General features: G+C 43.4%; 1 protein-coding gene across 1 annotated transcript in view; it reads left to right on the top strand.

The window, feature by feature from the left end:
- The first annotated feature begins 3,560 nt into the window (after positions 1-3,560).
- The window catches only part of LOC137375557 (B-cell receptor CD22-like), a 50,779-nt gene continuing 34,531 nt past the window's right edge, over positions 3,561-19,808 (top strand). The window contains exons 1-4 of the mRNA XM_068042904.1: positions 3,561-3,677; positions 3,937-4,055; positions 11,903-12,265; positions 14,737-15,045. Of these exons, the coding sequence (XP_067899005.1) occupies positions 4,004-4,055; positions 11,903-12,265; positions 14,737-15,045 (724 nt within the window). The 5' untranslated portion in view covers positions 3,561-3,677; positions 3,937-4,003. The remainder of the gene's footprint in view (positions 3,678-3,936; positions 4,056-11,902; positions 12,266-14,736; positions 15,046-19,808) is intronic.

Genomic DNA, 19,808 nt, shown 5'->3' on the forward strand with positions numbered 1-19,808 from the left:
TTGTATTGAAATTACTGAGGCTGCGTCTGCAATGGGTAGTACAAACAGTTGATTGAGAGTGGCCCACTCTCAGACACGCTCTCCCTTGCATGCTGGAGTGTGCCCATCATGCAAACTGTGCCTCTATTGTGGTTTCTTCTCACATTTCAGAAGCCTTTCTTTGTGAGTGGTGCGGAGCTGGTGGTGTGATACTCTGTCTGCATTGTACCATGCACACCCAAAACCTCTAACAATCCCTTATGGTGCTCAGCAACCTACACCGTAGAAGTGGACAGCCTCCAAAGCATCCTCTGCAGGTTGGGAATTCTTATCAGTTTGTTTTTTGTATTGCGTTAGCTGAAAAAAATTCTTAACTTTAAAGAAAATGGAATTTGAAAAGTGCGAATGAATGACAACATATAGGCAATAATGGAACATGCGATTGATGTCAGAAGTATTAATGATGTCTCTTGTTGTCTGGTTGACTGGGAAAGAAATTGAACATATCTTAATAATGACAAAGTAAGAAATAATTAATGATTTCTGTTAAATGGTAGCACTGTATGGAAATAAAGCAAAATTCAGTCATCGAGCAAGGAAAGATGTCAACAAGTCTTGTGTGGCCTGTTCGTTCAACATTATAAAATGTCAAATTGCTGTGCAGAATTACCATTTCAAAGCCTCTTAGAAAATGACCATTTTTATGCTCTGGCTTGCATTGACTTTTTTTTCTGATATATGAAAGGAATTACTCAGCTTTTGTGACATTTGAGGTTATAATCAGTTGCTCCAATAGACAAACAGATCATACAGCACAGAAGGAGGCCACTCGGCCCCTCATTCCTGTGTCTTGGGATGAGAATTTCTCCCTTTGCTGTCTGTATTTCTCTCCGTCACTGCCCTATTCTTATGACTTGAGAGTTTCCCCTCATTTCAAAGGAGTAAGGATCCAACTGTAAGTATAATTTGCATTTTTACAGCAAAGAATCTTTTTTTACTTTAAGGAAAGCTGTGCATTTTATATAAAGCGAATATTAATAATTCTGCTTCCTGTGGGTATCGCAGATTCTTGCAATGGAAATATTTGGCCTCAGTTTGGTTTATTTGCAATCCAGTTTTATTTTTCGGGGTTGTTTGTTTTACGGTGCATTTCCTCTCTATTGTTAAGATATGCCGTGAATTCACACCAGCAGGATGTCATCTTGTGTTTAACTGAGATTGCCAGTTGGTAAAAGAAAGACTTGCATTGATATAGCACCTTTCACATCCTCAGGACATCCCAAGTTCTTTATAATCCTTGTACCTTTCTTGAAGTGTAATCACTGCTGTTATGTAGGAAATGTGGCAGTTAATTTGCACACAACAAGAAAATCTGTTTTAATGATGTTGGTTGAGGGACAAATATTGGCCAGGACACCAGGTGGGTGTTTCCCTGCTCTTCTTCATAATAATGTCATGGGACCTTATAGGTCTACCTGAGAAAATAAATTTGTCCTTGGTTTAACGTCTCATCTGAAGGACAGCACTTGACACTGCAGCACTCCCTTCGTTCTGCATTCAAATGTTCCCCTAGATTGTGCTCAAATATGACTTGAACCCTCAGAGGTGAGAGTGCTATTAGCTGAGCCACAGCTGACGTCCATTGCCGGGTGTGATACCAACCAACACAAGCCAAGAGGGCCTGAAGTCCAACCCTTGGTTAGTGTTGAGCAATTGGAGGACCACACATCTCCTTAACACTCCCAGCTAAAAAAATGGACCAAACCAGGCAGAGTTCCTGCTCATCATTGCTATTCAATAACCCCTGTTGGATTCACATTGGGTGAATTTGGCATCAGCCTCAGCTGGCACATGAAGAAGGACCACGTGAACCTCCACCAGAGGGGAGTCAGAACCTGTGGATGTCAGTAAGAGTTAGAGGAGACTACTAGGGGGGCAAAAACAGGCCAAAGTGCAGCTCCACGAAGACTGGGATATATTTTAATCAGACTCAGACTTCCACTGAGGAGCCTTATAATCCTTGGAAAGCGATCCCTGGGCCTCATCAGCATGCTTGCTATGAACTGCCAGTGCTGGTCATACTCCTGCAGGCAGCTCGCCCGAGCAACGAAGTCAATATTGCGCCTTGCTGGCAGCCCTAAAGCAAGTCCTGGGAGCGGAATTGGAATGGAGAATTGGGGAAGGGGATTGGAGCAGGGACCAGGGAGGGGGATTGGAATAAGGTGTAGTGAAGAGGGATTGGAAAGGGGTGTAGGGGAGGGGACGAAACCAACTTCTTTGGAATCATGGGTGACCACTCCTACTTTTCAAAAATGTGATTTTTAAACTTGCTCCATTACTCTGAATTTGTATTGATTTAAAGCAATTCTGAGTCCAAGTTTAAAAAGAACAGTTGCAGATACTACAAGAGAGCGTAGTCTCAGAGAGGGAGGGTGAAAAGACAGTCTACAGAAAGTGAATGTATGCGATGGAGTACAAAATGGGTTTTGGGAAAGTTCAAAGTCTCTTATATAACTGGAGAAATAAAATGATCAGTCGGTATGACAAGTAAAAGAAAAACTTGCATTTGTATAGCACCTTATGACTAAAGATTATGCCCCCCTTGTTCTGGACAGCCCCCACCAGAGGAAATAGTTTCTCTCTATCTACCCTATTCACTCCTTTAATCACCTACAACACCTCAATTTTGAAATTGAAGACTTTTTCTTGCTTCTTTCTGCTCAGCCTCGGAAGAGCCTTGGATGTCCCAGGTGGGGCGGTAGTGAGCCACTTTATTCTACAACATGACATTGCAGTGAGCGCAGCTGAAGTATGTAGAGTTGGGTCGCAGATCAGCCATGGTCTCATTGAGGCTACAAGGTCTACTCCTGTTCCTATTACATCATCCCTTAATCTTCTGTACTTAAGGGTATACAAGCCTAGTCTATCTAACCAGTTCTAGACTATCTAACCTCATAATTTAACCCTTTCACCCTGGTCTCATTCTGATGAAATGCCAATGGAATGAAGTCATGCTATGTCATATGAGCAATACATGCATTGATTAAGGAAAGTAGGAGTAAAGGAATTGTGTTTAACTGGATTAGTCTATATATTGTAAATATTAAAGGTAAAATACCGTGGATGCTAGAAATCTGATAATAAAAGCAGAAAAATAAGTAAACACTCAGCAAATCATGAAGCAAGTGTGGTGACAAAAACAGAGTGACAATTTTAGGTCAATGACCTTTCATCAGAACTGATTTAAACATTAACATGCTCACTGATAACAGCCCAATTTCAACCCTTATGTTGAACGGGGCTTCCAATCTGAGCTAAAGTTTCTCTCAGTTGACAGGCCAGCGGACCTCCTGTGAATAATTAGCTGCTAACTTGGCTGTGCCTCGCAAGTAATTGTTAGTTCACAAGGTTAGTTCTAAACCACGCAGACCTAGAATGTTCTGGTTACCTCACCTCCAGCCAGGTTAGAAGTGGCTGTTCTGAGCTCGGGCACTATCATTGGTTACTTGATCTATGATCCCTGTCCCTGATTTTTATCCAGTTACCCAGTTATGTGCTGGTATCAGATGAGAATAGAATCAGGCTCAGCCACCATGCCCTCCACAGTTGAATTGCCTGTCATACAAGACTGGCCACAGAACCCTGTGTAAGGAGCAGCAAAACTGGGGAAGAGTGGAGAATTTCAACTGTGTGTAAGGGTAGGAAAGCACAGAGTTGTTTTTGTTTCATAAAATACATATTTGTAAAATTTCTATTTTGAAAAATTGTTGTTATTTCAGCCCTGCAGGTTCATGACTGCAGGTCCTGCAAAGGGGCTGGTGGCAAGGAAAAAGAATTTGAGAGTACAATGAGAGTTCAGTTCTTGGTCTGACAGATGTGGGAGTTTGTGCAGCATCCATTGTTAAACAAGATTTAAATCATCTCTTTGTTAACTGTGGTCTATTGTCTATTGTGCAGGTATCAATGTGTCTGATTGTCCTCAGCTGCTGTGTGTACATGTCCCATCGAGGGTGAGATCTGCACCATGAGCACATCACACTGCACCCTGGCACTTATAGCTGTGTGTCTCATCCAGGGTAAGTATCAAATTCCACCAATCACTCTGTCTGAAATTTAGAGATCATGGGATGTTACAGGAGGAGGCTATTTGGTTTTTTGAAAGGACCATTTATTCCCACTTGCCCCTCTCCAGTCTCACTCTCACATTTCCCCAGAGCCCTACAATTCTTTCCTTTTCATATATTCGATTCCTTTTTGAAGCGTACGATTGAATCTGCTTCAACACCCTTGCAGACAAAGCATCCCAGATCAGAACAACTTGTTACATGAAAAAAAAATTCACTCAACCACCCCCTCTGGTTCTTTTGCCAATTACCTTAAATCTATGTCCTCTGGGGACCGACCCTCCTGCCAGTGGAAACAATTTCTCCTTATTTTGATTTGTTCTGATCTGGCGCGCGCTGCCTGAAAGGATGGTGGTAGCAGATTTAGTAGCAAGTTTCAAAAGAGAGTTTGATATATATTTGAAAATGAAAATGAAAATTTTGCCAGGCTATGGGAAAGAGGATACTTTCAAAGAGCTAGCACAGGCATGATGGGCTGAATGGCCTTCCTCGGTGCTGTTAGATTCTCTGATTTTATTCTATAATAATCTATCAAAACCCTTCATAGTTTTGAAAGTCTCTATTCAATCTCCCCTTAACCTTCTCTGCTCGAAGGAGAAAAATCCCAGCTTCTACACTCTCTCCACCTGACATAAATATTTTCCTTTGTTATCATTCTTTTTCTCCCCCGCCTCTCCCGACTGTTACTGGGCTACAATCGCATGGGCAATGGTCACCCCAACCTATTTGGCTGTTCTTAATGTGCTAGCTCAAGCTGGGCTGATGAAAGGAGAGGAATCCGTCCAAAATTCACAACCTCAGGAGGAATGGGGAAACAGAACCAAAGCTGCAGATTTCTATTCTCCTGATTACCATCCAGGGACCCTTCTGGAATAAAAGCAAAATACTGTAGATGTTTGAAATCTGAAATAAAAACAGAAAGTGTTTGAAATACTCAGCAAGCCTGGCGGCATCCCCTTCTCAAGCACCCTTTCTGGAATGTCTGAGTGTATGTGGGACATCAACTCAGAACCAGGGATGAGTGTGATCCCCACTGTGGTGGAATAGCCCACAGACTTGGCTCACAAGAAAATAATGGGCAGAGTGTGTCAGAGGGCCACTGTCACCTGACGGACTGTACCCTGATCAGAATAAAGGGAGAAAAGATGGAGAAAATATATGTTAATATACTGTGGATGTCAGTTAATTAATTTTACTAGGTTGTGTTAGTTTGTGATTACCTGACTGTTAATTGGAAAGTGCTCTGTTAATTTGTCATCAGTTGTTTATGTCTCGCTTCATATTTATGTTTACTGCCTTATGGACAGGACCAATTATAGCAAGCCAATGTGGGTGGTGTGGTAGGTCAGAAGATTGGTTGTTCATATGGCATCTAGATTCAGTCTGGTGGATGTAGGGGTGCTGTGTGAACTAATGGACATAGACACTAACTACCCTGATTTAACAGCACCAGCAAGGATAATAAAGAACTTGCATTTATATAGCACCTTTCATGACCTCAGTTTGTTTGGATGTTGGGGGCAGGTGAGTTAGGATATTCCTCGTAGTCAAACAGTCGACTTACTACGCACTATCCTAGGCTCATTTATGAAGGATTGCTAATTGTATTTGTCATGAAGACCCCCACCTGCCAAGAATGAGGCCAATTAATTTCATCCCATGAACATTAATGTTAAACTGTTGCTGGAGTGGAGGGATGACTTGTTTAAAGAGATCAGCAGTGGCTGGCAAAAAAATTGCATTCTAAGAGACAGTCACCTAGGAAAATACGATGGGAATTGCTCACTGATTCAATTAACAGCAATTGGCCTGGGCAATGGTGATCAACATCTTGTCAGTGTAAGACACAGCACTACATCCCCCAACGAGAGCTTTGGAATCCACAAACGCAGGAGTCTGTTAGAAAAAAGTGAGTCACATGACTAACTTGCTGGCCCACATCTTGTTTTGAACTGCTCACAGGATAGCTTGGGTCAGACTGCAGATTGCAACTGAACTTGGAAGAAGAGAGCCACTCTCTCTCTTGCTCTCTCTTGCTCTCTCACTAATCTTGGGATCCACTAAAGCAATTAAACCTCAAGAGAGAAAAGACTCCTACATCGAAACAGGTTTTAAAGCGTGCACTGGGCCCTCACAAAACGGCAAGACTTACCAGCAACTAAAGACTCTACATCAAACTCAAAGGACCGTAAATAGAAACCCAGCTATTGCCTCAAACTTGTCCCCTTTATTCTTTCTACTTTTTCTGTCTCTATCTGCGTCTGTGTTTATCACGTATGCATGCTAGCATGGTCGTGACGCACATTCGTAGTTGTTAACCGAATTAAAGTTTAAGATTAATAAACTTCCACCTTTCTTGATTAAATCTAAGAAAAACTGTCTGATTTTTTTGCCTTACAATTGGAAAGCAGTGAACAAAGATTCACTGAAGGGGAGCTAAAAACACGGTGTTTTTAAAATTAAACCCTGTTATGGCTAAACCAGGCAAAGGTTGAGAGGGAATCCCTAGACCCCTTTCTCACCCGGTTATAACAGAAATTTGGGGGCTAGCGTCCTGGATCTGACTCACAGACAAACGAGAAATTGGAAGTGGAAAGTCAGTTTTTTTTTATTCATTCATGGGATGTGGGCTTCGCTGGCTAGGCCTGTATTTATAGCCCATCCCTAATTGCCCTTGAGAAGATGGTGGTGAGCTGCCTTCTTGAACCGCTGCAGTCCATGGGAGGTAGATACACCCACAGTGCTGTTAGGAAGGGAGTTCCAGGATTTTGACCCAGTGACAATAATCCCAAACAAAAAGAGAAAAGCTTTCAGTACAGGTTTTCTTGTGGTTGTGTGTGCTAGAATATTAACATGTCTGTGACTGAAGCTAGTAGCTCCCCAAACAAGGGTAAATTAACTTGGGATAAGTTAAAAGCACTGTCAAGAGATGAGTTGTGAAAAATGGCTGAGCAGTGTGGGATCACTGTCCGTGCCAAGACTAGAACGTCTCAACTCCTAAGATTAGTGGCCAACCAATTTTCCCTTGAATCTGAAGAAGCAGAAACAGGGTTAGAAGTAGATCTAGACAGGGTATTGCTAGCGAAAATACAACTGGAACAGAGGAAACCTGAATTTGACGAAAGAGAAAAAGAAAGAGAGAGACAGAAAGAACCTTCCAGAAGGAACATGAAGAAAAAGAGAGAGGAGAGAAAGCAAGAGAGGAGAGAGAGAAAGCAAGAGAGGAGAGAGATAAAGAGAGAGCATTCCAGAAGGAATGCAAACAGAGAAAGCTGAGGCAGCTTGAATTAACTAGGGGGTGACAGAGTAATCCTAGTGAAAGTATGGGAAATGTGGAGGAGTGCAATTCAGGGATGGGGACAGAATTGTTAAAACTTTCCCAATTGATCCCAAAATTCAATGAGGGAGATGTGGAATCCTTTTTTGTGTCTTTGGAAAAACTGGCAAAGCAGTTAAAATGGCCAGCTGAGGTTTGGAGTCTCCTGTTACAAAGCAAGCTAACCAGAAAAGCCCATGAGGTTTATTCCATGTTACCAGATGAGAGTTCATCCAATTATGAACTGACAAAAATGCTATCCTAGGGGCATATGAGTTGGTACCAGAAGCCCATTGCCAAAAGTTTAGAACCCTCAAGAAGCAAGCTGACCAAACTTACCTGGAGTTTGAGAGAAATAAGCAGCTGGCTTTTGACCAGTGGCTGAGGGCTCTTAAAGTGCAGCTCAGCTATGAAAATCTCACAGAGGTAATTCTGCTCGAGGAATTTAAAAACTCTCTCCCACTCTACATAAAAGCACATGTAGAGGAACAGAAGGTTCATAGAACCCGGCAGTGCTGGCTGATGAGTTTGCTTTAATCAATAAGCTTAATCAATAAACCTTTCCTAGTCACCCCCACAAATCTGAAAAGGAAAAACGGTGGGAAGGTGATAGAAGCCTAGGCAATCCTGGGAGGGAAAGAAAAGCAGGAGACACAGGCGGCCCTCCTCCAACCAAAAAGGAAGGTGCTGTAAGTAGAAGTGAGACCCGGAGACCTGTGTGTTTCTATTGTAATAAAGTAGGGCATTTAAGAACTGATTGTTGGAAACAAAAGGGAAAACCTGTAGGATTAATCAGGGCACACCCGTGCAATCAAGGATAAAGGACCCTGATGGAAAGCACAGCAGAACAAGGTGTGTCTTTAACTGCAGTAAGAGTCAGACCCAGGAAGCTTACGGCTGCAAGTGCAGGAATATTTAATAGGATTCCTGAGGGTTATCAGGGTTTTGTGTCTGAACAGAGAGTAACCCCATATTCCTCAGATGGGGCAAGCAAGCCCATAGTAATCCTCAGGGACACAAGGGCCACTAGATCCCTTTTACAGGGAAAAGGCCTGACCTCTTCCCCAGAGTGTGCAGTAAACACCAGAATGGTGGTGAATGGTATTGGAGGGCAGTGTATGCCTGTACATTTACACTGGGTGCACTTGGAGTGCGACCTAGTTTCGGGACCGGTGACCATAGGGATTGTCCCTAGTTTGCCTGTGGACGGGGTGGACCTGCTCTTAGGTAATGATCTGGCAGAGGCAAAGGCGGTAGCTTCCCCAGTAGTGGAAGAGAGTCTGCAGAAGGTCAGAGAGACAGGGCAGTGGCAGGAGACGGTCCCCTGAAGTTTCCCTGAAAGTGTAGTGAATGGGGCCATGGACTGAATTGGCACTGCAGGCAGATGACCAGGTCTGTCTGTCTGAGACTTTCTTTGGAAAGTTAGAAGACCCAGGGAATTAATAAAATGAATCTTCCCTAGTTGAGGCTCAGCGAGCTGATCCAGTATTGTGAGAGTTAACACAAGCTACCCAGTCTGAGATTGAAGCAGAGGGTGTCCCTGATTGCTACTATATAAAGAATGAGGTACTGATGAGGAAGTGGAGTTCTCCTCACAGACCTGAGGGCAAGGAGTGGACAGTGTTTCACCAGTTAGTGGTGCCGCAATGGTACTGTCGAAAAATATTAAGAGTGGCCCACGAGATTACAATGGCTGTACATGTCAGTAAACCAAAAACCAAAGCCCACATAAGACAGCAGTTTGACTGGCCAAAACGTCACAAAGATATGGTGGAGTACTGTAGGAGTTGCCACATGCACCAGGTTGAGGGGAAACCCCAACCTACGGTGAAATCTGCACCCCTAAGTCCTGTATCAGTTTTTGGAGGACCCTCCAGCAGAGGGCTGGTGAATTGTAAGGGATCCCTGCTGAGAACAAAAGGGGACAGGCAGGCACAAAGCTGGCAAAAGATTAGAAAGGAAAGAGAAAAAGCGGATCAAGAGGGCAGGTTAAAGGAAGTCCAGGAGGAATCCCAGATCAAAACCCCTACTATCTGGTCAGTCAACCCTGAAATATTTGAATAGTCAGATCCCACATCCTCCTGTGTAAATGCAGACACCAGAAGCACCCCACCAGAATTGCTAACAGCATTTACAGGAATCTGCATAGACAAGGGAAGTCATCAAGATGGCAGAGAAACTGTGAGGGTGATGCCTCACCTAGTCAAAGCGCCACAGGGGATTGCAATAGAATCTTGGCAAATACCTGCAAGCAGAATTGTCCCAGAGGACAAAGGGAAGATTAGAAAAGAATCGTCCACCGCATTCAGGATAAAAGGGAACCAACCATCCCCGAGGGTGAAAAGTCCTTGCATGACTCATCAAAGCACTGAGAGTTCAGAGTGGTTCCACCGACTGCCACCACCCATGAGCAGAACTTCAACCTAGGGCTAGCAGAACTTCAACCCACTGCAGACCTCAACAGGAACAAAGACACCCTAGGCAGTCCTGGAAATATGCAAACTGAAAAACTTTCCCAAAAACCACATGTTTATTGAGATGCCAAAAAGGGCAGTTTAAAGCAGCACTGCTACCAAGAAAAGACAGGCTGTAACAATTTTTAGGATTTCTGAATTAATGAGATGCATATGTATTTTCTTGTACCTACTCTTCTCTCTATTCCCTTTTAATGAAATGCTCTTTTAAGAAATCACATTTAATTCCGCTGGGTGTGGCGGTGTCAAAAGGACCCCCACCTGTCAAGAATGAAGCATATTAATTTTGTCCATTGAACATTAATGTTAAACTGTTGCTGGAGTGGAGAGATGACTTGTTTGAAGAGATCAGCAGTGGTTGGAAAAAAATTTGCATTCTAAGAGACAGTTGCCTCGGAAAAGACAATGGGAACTGCTCACTGATTCAATTAACAGAGATTGGCCTGGGCAATGGTGATCCACACTGTGTCGGTGTAGGACACAGCACTACATCCTCCCACCGGGAGCTTTGGAATCCAAAAGTGCAGGAGTTTGTTAAAAAAAGCGAGTCACATGACTAAACTGCTGGCCCACATCTCTGGTTTTGAACTGCTCACAGGACAGCTTGGGTCAGACTGCAGATTGCAACTGAACTTGGAAGAAGAGAGCCATTCTCTCTCTCTCCCTCTCTCTCTCGCTCTCTCACTAATCTCGGGATCCACTGAAGTCAGTTAAACCTCAAGAGAGAAAAGACTCCTACATCGAAACAGGTTTTAAAGCGTGCACTGAGCACCAACAAAACGGCAAGACTTACCAGCAGCCAAAGACTCTACATCGAACTCAAGGGATCATAAATAGAAACCCAGCTATTGCCTCAAACTTTTCCCCTTTATTCTTTTTACTTTTTCTGTCTCTATCTGCGTGTCTGTTTATCACGTATGCCTGATAGAGTGGTCGTGTCGTATATTCAGAGTTGTTAACCGAATTAGAGTTTAAGATTAATAAACTTTCACCTTTCTTGTTTAAATCTCAGAAAACCTGTCTGTTTGATTTTTTTGCCTTACAATTGGAAAGCAGTTAATAATGATTCACTGAAGGGGAGCTAAAAGCACGGTGTTTTTAAAGTTAAACCCTGTTCTGGTTAAACCAGGCAAAGGCTGAGAGGGAACCCCTGGACCTATTTCTCACCTGGTCGTAACAGAAATTGTAGTTGAGTATTTAATTGTATTCGCGGGTGAGCATTAACTGGGGATTCAATTTTTCTGCTATATATAGGAGCAGACTGAAACTATGGTGCTTGGGTTTAGAGTTTTTTTTTAAATTGTTTCATGGGATGTGGACACCGCTGGCAACACCAGCAATTGTTGCACATCCCTAATTGCCCTTGAACTCAGTGGCTTGCTAGAACATTTCAGAGGGGAGTTAAGAGTCAACAACGTTGGTATGGGTCTGGAGTCACATGTAGGCCAGACCAGGTAAGAATGGCAGATTTCCTTCCCTAAAGGACATTCGTGAACCAGATAGGTTTTTACGATGATCGACAATAGTTTCATGGCACCATTACTGAGACTAGCTTTAATTCCAAATTTTTATTCATTAATTGAATTTAAATTCCACCAGCTGCCATTGTGAGATTTGAACCTGTGTCCCCAGGGCATTAGTCTGGGCCTCTGGATTATCAATCCAGTGACATTACCACTACACCACCATCTCGCCCCACCTCTGTAGATAAAAGCTTATAAAGTCCGTAAAGATTGGGTTCCAGTTCTATCTCCTACCACCAGGCTTTTTAAAATAGAACAAAGATGGCCATTGGGCTGAGGTAGCAGAAGGGCAATGGACTTGTACCAATCTGAAGTCAGCCCCTTGGGAGGGAAGGACAGAAAATGTTGCAGGGACATTGGTGGTCTTGTAGCACTGACCTGTGCCCTTATAAGCGATATTGTCCCAATTCAAAACAGGTAGATTCGGACTTAATCACAGCCAAATGATAAACAAATCATGACCTTCTTATTGTTTCATCCCTGCAGGGTCAGTCTGCCAGTGGTCTGTCTGGGTGGATAATTCTGTTTACGTTTGGGAAGGAGAGTCCGTGATATTGAACTGTTCCTTTCAGTATCCTGACCCGCTCCGAGACCCCTCCACTGTAACTGCCAGGTGGCTGAAGAACTCTCCCTTTCCAAATAACAACCAAGCCGCTGAAATATACAACAGCAGGAATTTAGAGAGAGTTTCGCCTGATGTGCAGCTGATCGGAGATCTGAATGAGAGAAACTGCTCCCTCCAGATTGACAACATACACAAAGCAGACACTGGGACTTACTACTTCAGATTTGAACTGGGTCAGGGCAACAACTGGTCGGGAGAAGATGGAATCAATGTCTATGTATATGGTAACTTGGAAGTTTTAAATTGTATGCGAATTATGTCAATGCAAAACTGGTATTATATAGCACCTTTCACAACTGCAGTAGATCCCAAATGCTTTATAACTATTGAAGTATTTTTATAGTGCAGTCAGAGTTGTAATGTAGGAAACGTGGCAGCCCATTTGAACACAGCAACATGGTAATGACTAGATAACTATGTTGAGTAATGTTGTCTGTGGGATAAATATTGATAAGGATACTTAGTAAAACTCCCCTGCGATACTTCAGAATAGAGCTCTGGGAGCTTTTATGTCCACTTGAGAGGGCAGTCAGGGCCTTGGTTTTACACTTCATCTGAAAGACAGTATCTCCGACAGTGCAGCACTCCCTGAGTACTGCACTAAGGTGTCAACTCAGACTTTCTGCTCAGATCTCTGGAATGTGACTTGAACCTAACTTCTGACTTAGAGGCAACAGTGCTACCACTGAACCACGGCTGACAATCTGAATGGAGGAACATCAAGGTGTGGGATGTCAGTACCAGGGAAATGAAACATCATCTTAGGCATCCAGTGGAAGTATTAAGCACTCCCAGAGTCATTTCGTGCAAGCCTAGATCTTCTAATATGGGTGCAATTAAAATCTGAATGATTAGAAGAAGACAGAATTGACTGGGAGTGTACTGTTGGCATCCCATTTTCCTCAGTCAGCTCATAAGCACTGCTCTAGATTTCACATATGGGTGGGCATATGAAGCACAGAAGTGACAGCACTGGGAATTGTGCAAGAATCTAATTGAAAGGAGTCAGGACAATTGAAGGAAAGTGGAACAATATTGTGACAAAAATTCAGGTGCTCTCTGGAAAGCCTCAAAAAAGCAATTCAATCTATCAGTCAAGGCTTAAGAAGAAATGGGAAAAAGTGGAAGGAGAGGAAACCCAAGGTACACAACCGAATCCACATCAAACAACAGTGCAGCTAGGTATCCTGTTTGTCAGCTTTTGAAGTGGGGGGAGGTGCTACATATTGCAATGTGTGGCTGGTAGACCTCTTTGCCATCCCATAGCGCAATCTGGCTGGGTCAGCATTTCAACGTGCATACCAGGAGATTGTGATGGGTTGGAGTCTGCAACTAATTGACACTCTCATTGGTGGCATGGTAGCTACAGGTGTCCTAGTAATGGATGGCACAAGCCTTCCTCTGGACCTCTGCTGCCCTGTTAAAGTTGTTCTCCCACAGTCAGTACCAAGTGTGTCCAACAACATATGCAGATACAGTTGTTAGCATCTTCAGCATATGTGACCAATCAGGGTGTATTGGGTTTTTGCTCACCCTGTCATGCCCTGCTTTCATTCAGTACCATGGTACTCTGTGATTAGAATGCTTCCCAATGAGGCGAAGATCCAACATCAGGGCTGGTCATGCATTCATGTATAGCAGAGGTGGCTGTTAGTTAGGATCCTCCTTGGAGTTGGGGCCTAGGAATTGGAGCCTTACCTTAACATAACTGTGTCTTTTGAATAATCTTGTGTACATGTAGCATAACTGGATAGTTAATTCATTGTCTAGTACACCAGAACATTGGGAAATGGCATTGAGGACGTCCCTGCTGCCCTGTTGATTTTCAAATAAGGCTCCCATCTGTTACAGATGTGTGCTTCTGCTAGCAATTTGGAAATGGTGATGGAAAATGGGTTGGAAGCTAAGATGGTGAAGTTGAAAGCAGATCAGAAATCCAACGTAAGCTGTCTGATTTACTTTGCTATATTGAGCAGTTCTAATTGGCCTATCGAAATTGCAGAATAGAGCTCCCTTTAACTCTGCTATACTCAGATGCACGAACCACCCTACTGTGCCAGCATGCCATTGCTCCACTTGCTACACCAGCCAAGCTGTGGCCTCTTAAAGTGCATCCATTGATTAGAGTGACTATTTGAGGTATTGATGTGTTCAATGCCTAACTCATTCGTTTGAGATTCCACCATTTCAATTCTCATTTCTAATCTTCAGTCAGTTGGTGCTGAATGATTACGTCATTTATTCTCAGGATAGAATCATAGAATCGAAGAATAGTACAGTACAGAAGGGTGCCATTCAGCCCATCAAGTTTGCACCTGCTCTTTCGAAGAGCATTCCAGTTAGTCCCACTCTGCCACACTTTCCCTAAATCCCTGCAATTCTTTTTGCTTCATGGATTTATCCAATTCCCTTTTCAAAGCTACTATTGATTATCCACACAGCTAGAGTTTCAGCAGCAGATGGGCTGAGGCAGGGGCTGAGGCAGGGGCAGAGACAGGCAATATTATGGAGATAAGCACTGAAACACGCATCTGTAATCAAACCACTGCACGACCAGATCTAGTGTATAGGTGTCTGTTGTACACCCATTGCCTGTTCAGGACTGAGGATGATACTGCATAATTCTTCATTCTTTGAACTAAAAGTTTTGTGAAGCATTTGTTCTGTAAACTTGTTTCATTTTCCTACTGTACAGGTCGGCCTACGAAGCCATACATATCTGTCCCAGCAGAAGTGCTTGAAGGTGACGAATTGGTGACTTTGACCTGTTCCTCCACCAACATTGACCAAAAGGGGAGAGCCACTTTGAGCTGGGATGGTATCTCTGATCTGACGGAATGGGTCCCCAGGACCGAAGAACAGTGGGCTGGATACTCCTGGTCACTCACGAGTAATTTTGCATTCATCCCATCTTACCAGCATCACAACCAGATCATCAAATGTATGGTCAATTACATACCATACCCATACTCCGATGAAACCTACTTAACATTACAAATAAGATGTAAGTTCAGGAGGATTTCAAATTACTCTCAATTACAAATAAAGCTCTGGGGCATATTAATAGCACTGGTTACAAGGACTTTTGTGAAGACTATTAATGGTTTGGTTAAACAAGAGAAATACCATGAAAGAGATTGGTCTTGTAAATCCATATTTGATCAATGTAGGGCAAAAGGACAAATGTGGTCTTTAAATTTTGGGACTGTTGTTGCATGATTAATCACGTTGCACACTGATTTGTAGTGTTGGGGAGCTTCTCCAATTTTTATGGTTAAAAAGACAAGGGTTAGCTGTGGCAATGGATGGAAAGAGAAAGGAGGAAATTGGACAGGAAATAGGCAGAGATCAAGGGAGGAAGGAAGTTAGGGAAGGAAGAAGTAGTGAACGAGGAAGTAAGAAAAGAAGCTGGCAAATATAAACGGCATAGAAAAAGAGGAAGTGCAGGTTCCAGGGAGGGAGAAAGGAAAGAGGGGAAGGAGTTATGTAAAAGCATGCAGTGATAGCCCTGTTACCTATAGGTGGTATAAAAACAAGTAGGGAAGGAAATTGTAGATGCTCCAGTCATAAATTTTCAAAGCTGCTTTGATTCAGGAATTGTCCCATTGGATTGGGAAAATTCCACTGTCACTCCATTCTTTAATGGTAGGATAGATAAACTAGGAGATTATGGGTCTATTAATTTAATGTCTATGGAAGTTACTACAATCTGTTATTAGGAACAGAGTGACTGAACATTTTAACAAATATAAATTGATCAGAAAGAGCAAGCAAGGATTTTTAAAGGGTAAGTCATATCTAATTGCTGATTTTCATTTGAGGAGGTAACTAACATGGTAGATAAAAGAATGTCTAAGAATGCTATTTATATGAACTTCCACATATGAGATTACAAACAAACATGAGAAAGCATGGAATTGGAGGCAGCCTATTAACATGGGTAGATTGTTGGGCTTAGGAGATAGGAGACTGAGAGTCGATATAATGGTAGGTGCTCAAATTGGCAGGATGTAACTAGGGATCTGTAATGGGACCTCAACTTTTCACCATATTTATAAATTACTTAAATGAAGAAATTGGGAGCTGTATATCCAAGTTTGCTGACAACACCAAGCTAGGTAGCACAGTAAGTAGTGTAGATGGGAGCAGAAAGCTGCAACACCAGAACACAAGAATTAAGAGCAGGAGTAGGCCATGCAGCCCCTCAGGCCTGCTCCACCACTTGATAAGATCATGGATGATCTGATTGTGGTCTCAACTCCAATTTCCTGTCTGCCCCCAAAAACCCTTGATTCCCTTGTTGATCAAAAATCAGTCTAACTCAGCCCTGAGTATATACAATGACCCAGCCTCTTCTGCTCTCTGGGGACGAGAATTCCACTAACAAAAGAGCCTCTGAGAGAAAAAACTTCTCATCTCTGCCTTAAATGGGAGACCCCTAATTTTTAAACCATATCCTCTAGTTGTAGACTCCTTCACAAGCAGACACATTCTCTCAGTAACCACCCTGTCAAGTCCCCTCAGGATCTTATAAGGTTCAATAAGATCATCTCTCATTCTTCTACAAAGGGACAAGTGAGTGGGAAAAACTGTGGCAGATGGGGTTCAATGTGGGGAAGTGTGAGGTCATCCACTTGGGACCTAAGAAAGATAGATCAGAGTATTTTCTAAATGTTGAGAAGCAAGACATTACAGAGGAACATAGAGATTTAGAACTCCCTGTACAGAAATCACTAAAAGCTAGTGGGCAGGTTCAGAAAAAAATTAAAAAGGTTAATGGAATGTTGGCCTTTACCTCAAGGGGGATAAATAGGAATGGGGTGGAAGTTATGTTACAGCTATATAGAGATCTGGTTACACTCCATGTAAAGGGTTATATTCAGTTCTGGGCACTGCATCTCAGGAAGGATACATTGGCCTTGCAGAGGGTACAACACAGGTTCACCAGAATTATATCAGCAGTAAAAAAATTAAATTATAAGGACAGGTTGCATAGAGTCATAGAGTCATGGAGTCGTACAGACCTTTCGGCTTATCGCGTCCATGCCGACCATAATGCCTATCTATACTAATCCCACCTGCCTGCATTAATTCCATATCCCCCCTATGCCTTTTTCATTCAAGTACCTGTCCAGATGCCTCTCAAATGTTGCTACTGTTCCTGCCTCCACCACCTCCTCTGGCAGCTCATTTCAGATACCCACTATTCTTTATGTGAAAGATTTACCCCTTTGATCCCCTTTAAACCTCCTCCCTCTCACCTTAAATCTATGCCCTCTAGTTTTAGTCACCCCTACCATGGGAAACAGACTCTGGCTATCTACCCTATCTATGCCTCTCATAATTTTATATACCTCTATCATGTCCCCTCTCAGCCTCCTTCGCTCCAGCGAAAACAGACCCAGCCTATACAATCTCTCTTTATAACTCAAGCCCTCCAAACCAGGCAACATCCTTGTGAATCTTTTCTGCACCCTCTCTGGCTTAATCACATCTTTCCTGTAGTGCGGTGACCAGAACTGCACACAGTACTCCAAATACGGCCTAACAAACGTTATGTACAACTGTCACAGGACGTCTCAACTCTTGTACTCAATGCCTCGGTCGATGAAGGCAAGCATGCCAAAAGCCTTCTTCACCACCCTGTCTACCTGTGTTGCCACTTTCAGGGAACTATGTACTTGCACCCCAAGGTCTGTCTGCTCAATAACACTCCCCAAGGCCCTGCCATTCACTGTATATGTCCTGCCCTGGTTTAACTTCCCAAAATGCATCACTTTGCACTTGTCTGTGTTAAATTCCATTTGCCAATCCCTTGCCCACTTTTCCAGTTTATCTATATCCTGTTGTAACCTTAGACAACCTTCTTCACTGTCCACTATACCACCAATTTTTGTGTCATCTGCAAACTTACTAATCATGCCCCCTCCATCACATCCAAGTCATTAATATATATGACAAACAACAGAGGGCCCAGCACTGATCCCTGCGACACACCACTGGTCACCGGCCTCCAATCTGAAAAACAACTCTCCACTACCACCCTCTGCCTCCTATCGCCAAGCCAATTTTGTATCCAATTTGATAGCTCACCCTGGATCCCATGTGTTCGAACCTTCTGGACCAGCCTACCATGCAGGACCTTGTCAAAGGCCTTTCTAAAGTCCATGTAGACAACGTCCATCGCCTGCCCTCGTCAATCCTCTTGGTCACCTCCTCGAGAAACTCAATCAAATTTGTGAGACATGATTTCCCATGCACAAAGCCATGCTGACTATCCCTAATCAGACCTTGCCTTTCCAAATGCATATAAATCCTGTCTCTCAGAATCCCTTCCAAAAGCTTTCCCACCACTGATGTAAGGATCACCGGCCTGTCGTTCCCTGTCTTATTCCTGCTGCCCTTCTTAACGAAAGGCACAACATTAGCTATCCTCCAGTCTTCCGGTACCTCACCCATGGCTAACGATGATACATAAATCACTGCCAGGGCCCCAGCAATCTCCTCCCTTGTTTCCCATAGCATCCTAAGATACACCTGGTCAGGCCCTGGGGATTTATCCACCTTAATGCGCTTCAAAACCTCCAACACCCCCTCCTTTGTAATGTTGATATGCTCCAGGATATCGGTGTTCCCTCCCTTGAACTCACTAGCCTCCATGACCTTCTCCACGGTAAATACAGACAAGAAGTATTCGTTTAAGACCTCGCCCATTTCCCATGGCTCCACACAATTACCACACTGATCCTTAAGGGGACCTACTCTCTTCCTAGCTACCCTTTTACTGTTAATATACTTATAGAATCTTTTAAGGTTCTCCTTTATCTTATCTGCCAGGGAAATCTGATGGCCCCTTTCGCCCTCTTAATTTCCTTCTTAAGTGTATTCCTTATTCCCCTATACTCCTCGAGGAACTCACTTGATCCCAGCTGCCTATACCTGACATATGCCTCCTTCTTTGACCTGACCAGACCCTTAATATCCTTCGTCAACCAAGGTTCATTAAACTTGACAGCCTTGCCCTTCCATCTAACAGGAACATGCCGGCCCTGAACTCTTCCTATCTCACTTTTAAAAGCCTCCCACTTGCCAGACGTCCCTTTACCTGTAAACAGCCTCCTCCATTCAACTTTTGAGAGTTCCTGTCTGATTCCATCGAAATTAGCCTTCCCAGAATTTAGGACTTCAACCTGAGGACCCGTCCTATCCTTTTCCATAAATATCTTGAAGCTAATAGGGTTATGGTGACTGGTCCCAAAATGCTCCCCCACTGACACATCAACCACTTGCCCAACCTCATTTCCTAAGAGGAGGTCAAGTGTAGCCCCTTCTCTAGTAGGGCCATCCACATACTGCTTCAGAAAACTATCCTGGACACACTAAACAAATTCTTCCCCATCTGATCCCTTAGCACCAAGCCCGTCCCAGTCAATATTAGGGAAGTTAAAATCAACTACTATTACAACCCTATAATTCCTACACCTATCTGTGATTTCCCTATGCTGCTCCAATTCTCTCTGACTATTGGGGGGCCTATAGTATAATCCCATCAAAGTGATCACCCCTTTCTTATATCTAAGTTCTACCCAAATGGCCTCGCTGAAGGTTAGACCCGGGATATCCTCTCTAAGTACTGCCGTGGCGTCCTCCCTAATCAATAGTGCAACTCCCCCTCCTCTCTTACCTCCACCTCTGTCACACTGGAAGCATCGGTACCCCAGGACATTGAGCTGCCAATCCTGCCCATCCCTCAACCAAGTTTTCGTA

This window comes from Heterodontus francisci, chromosome 12 (genome assembly GCF_036365525.1).
Source record: "Heterodontus francisci isolate sHetFra1 chromosome 12, sHetFra1.hap1, whole genome shotgun sequence".
Lineage (NCBI taxonomy): Eukaryota > Metazoa > Chordata > Chondrichthyes > Heterodontiformes > Heterodontidae > Heterodontus > Heterodontus francisci.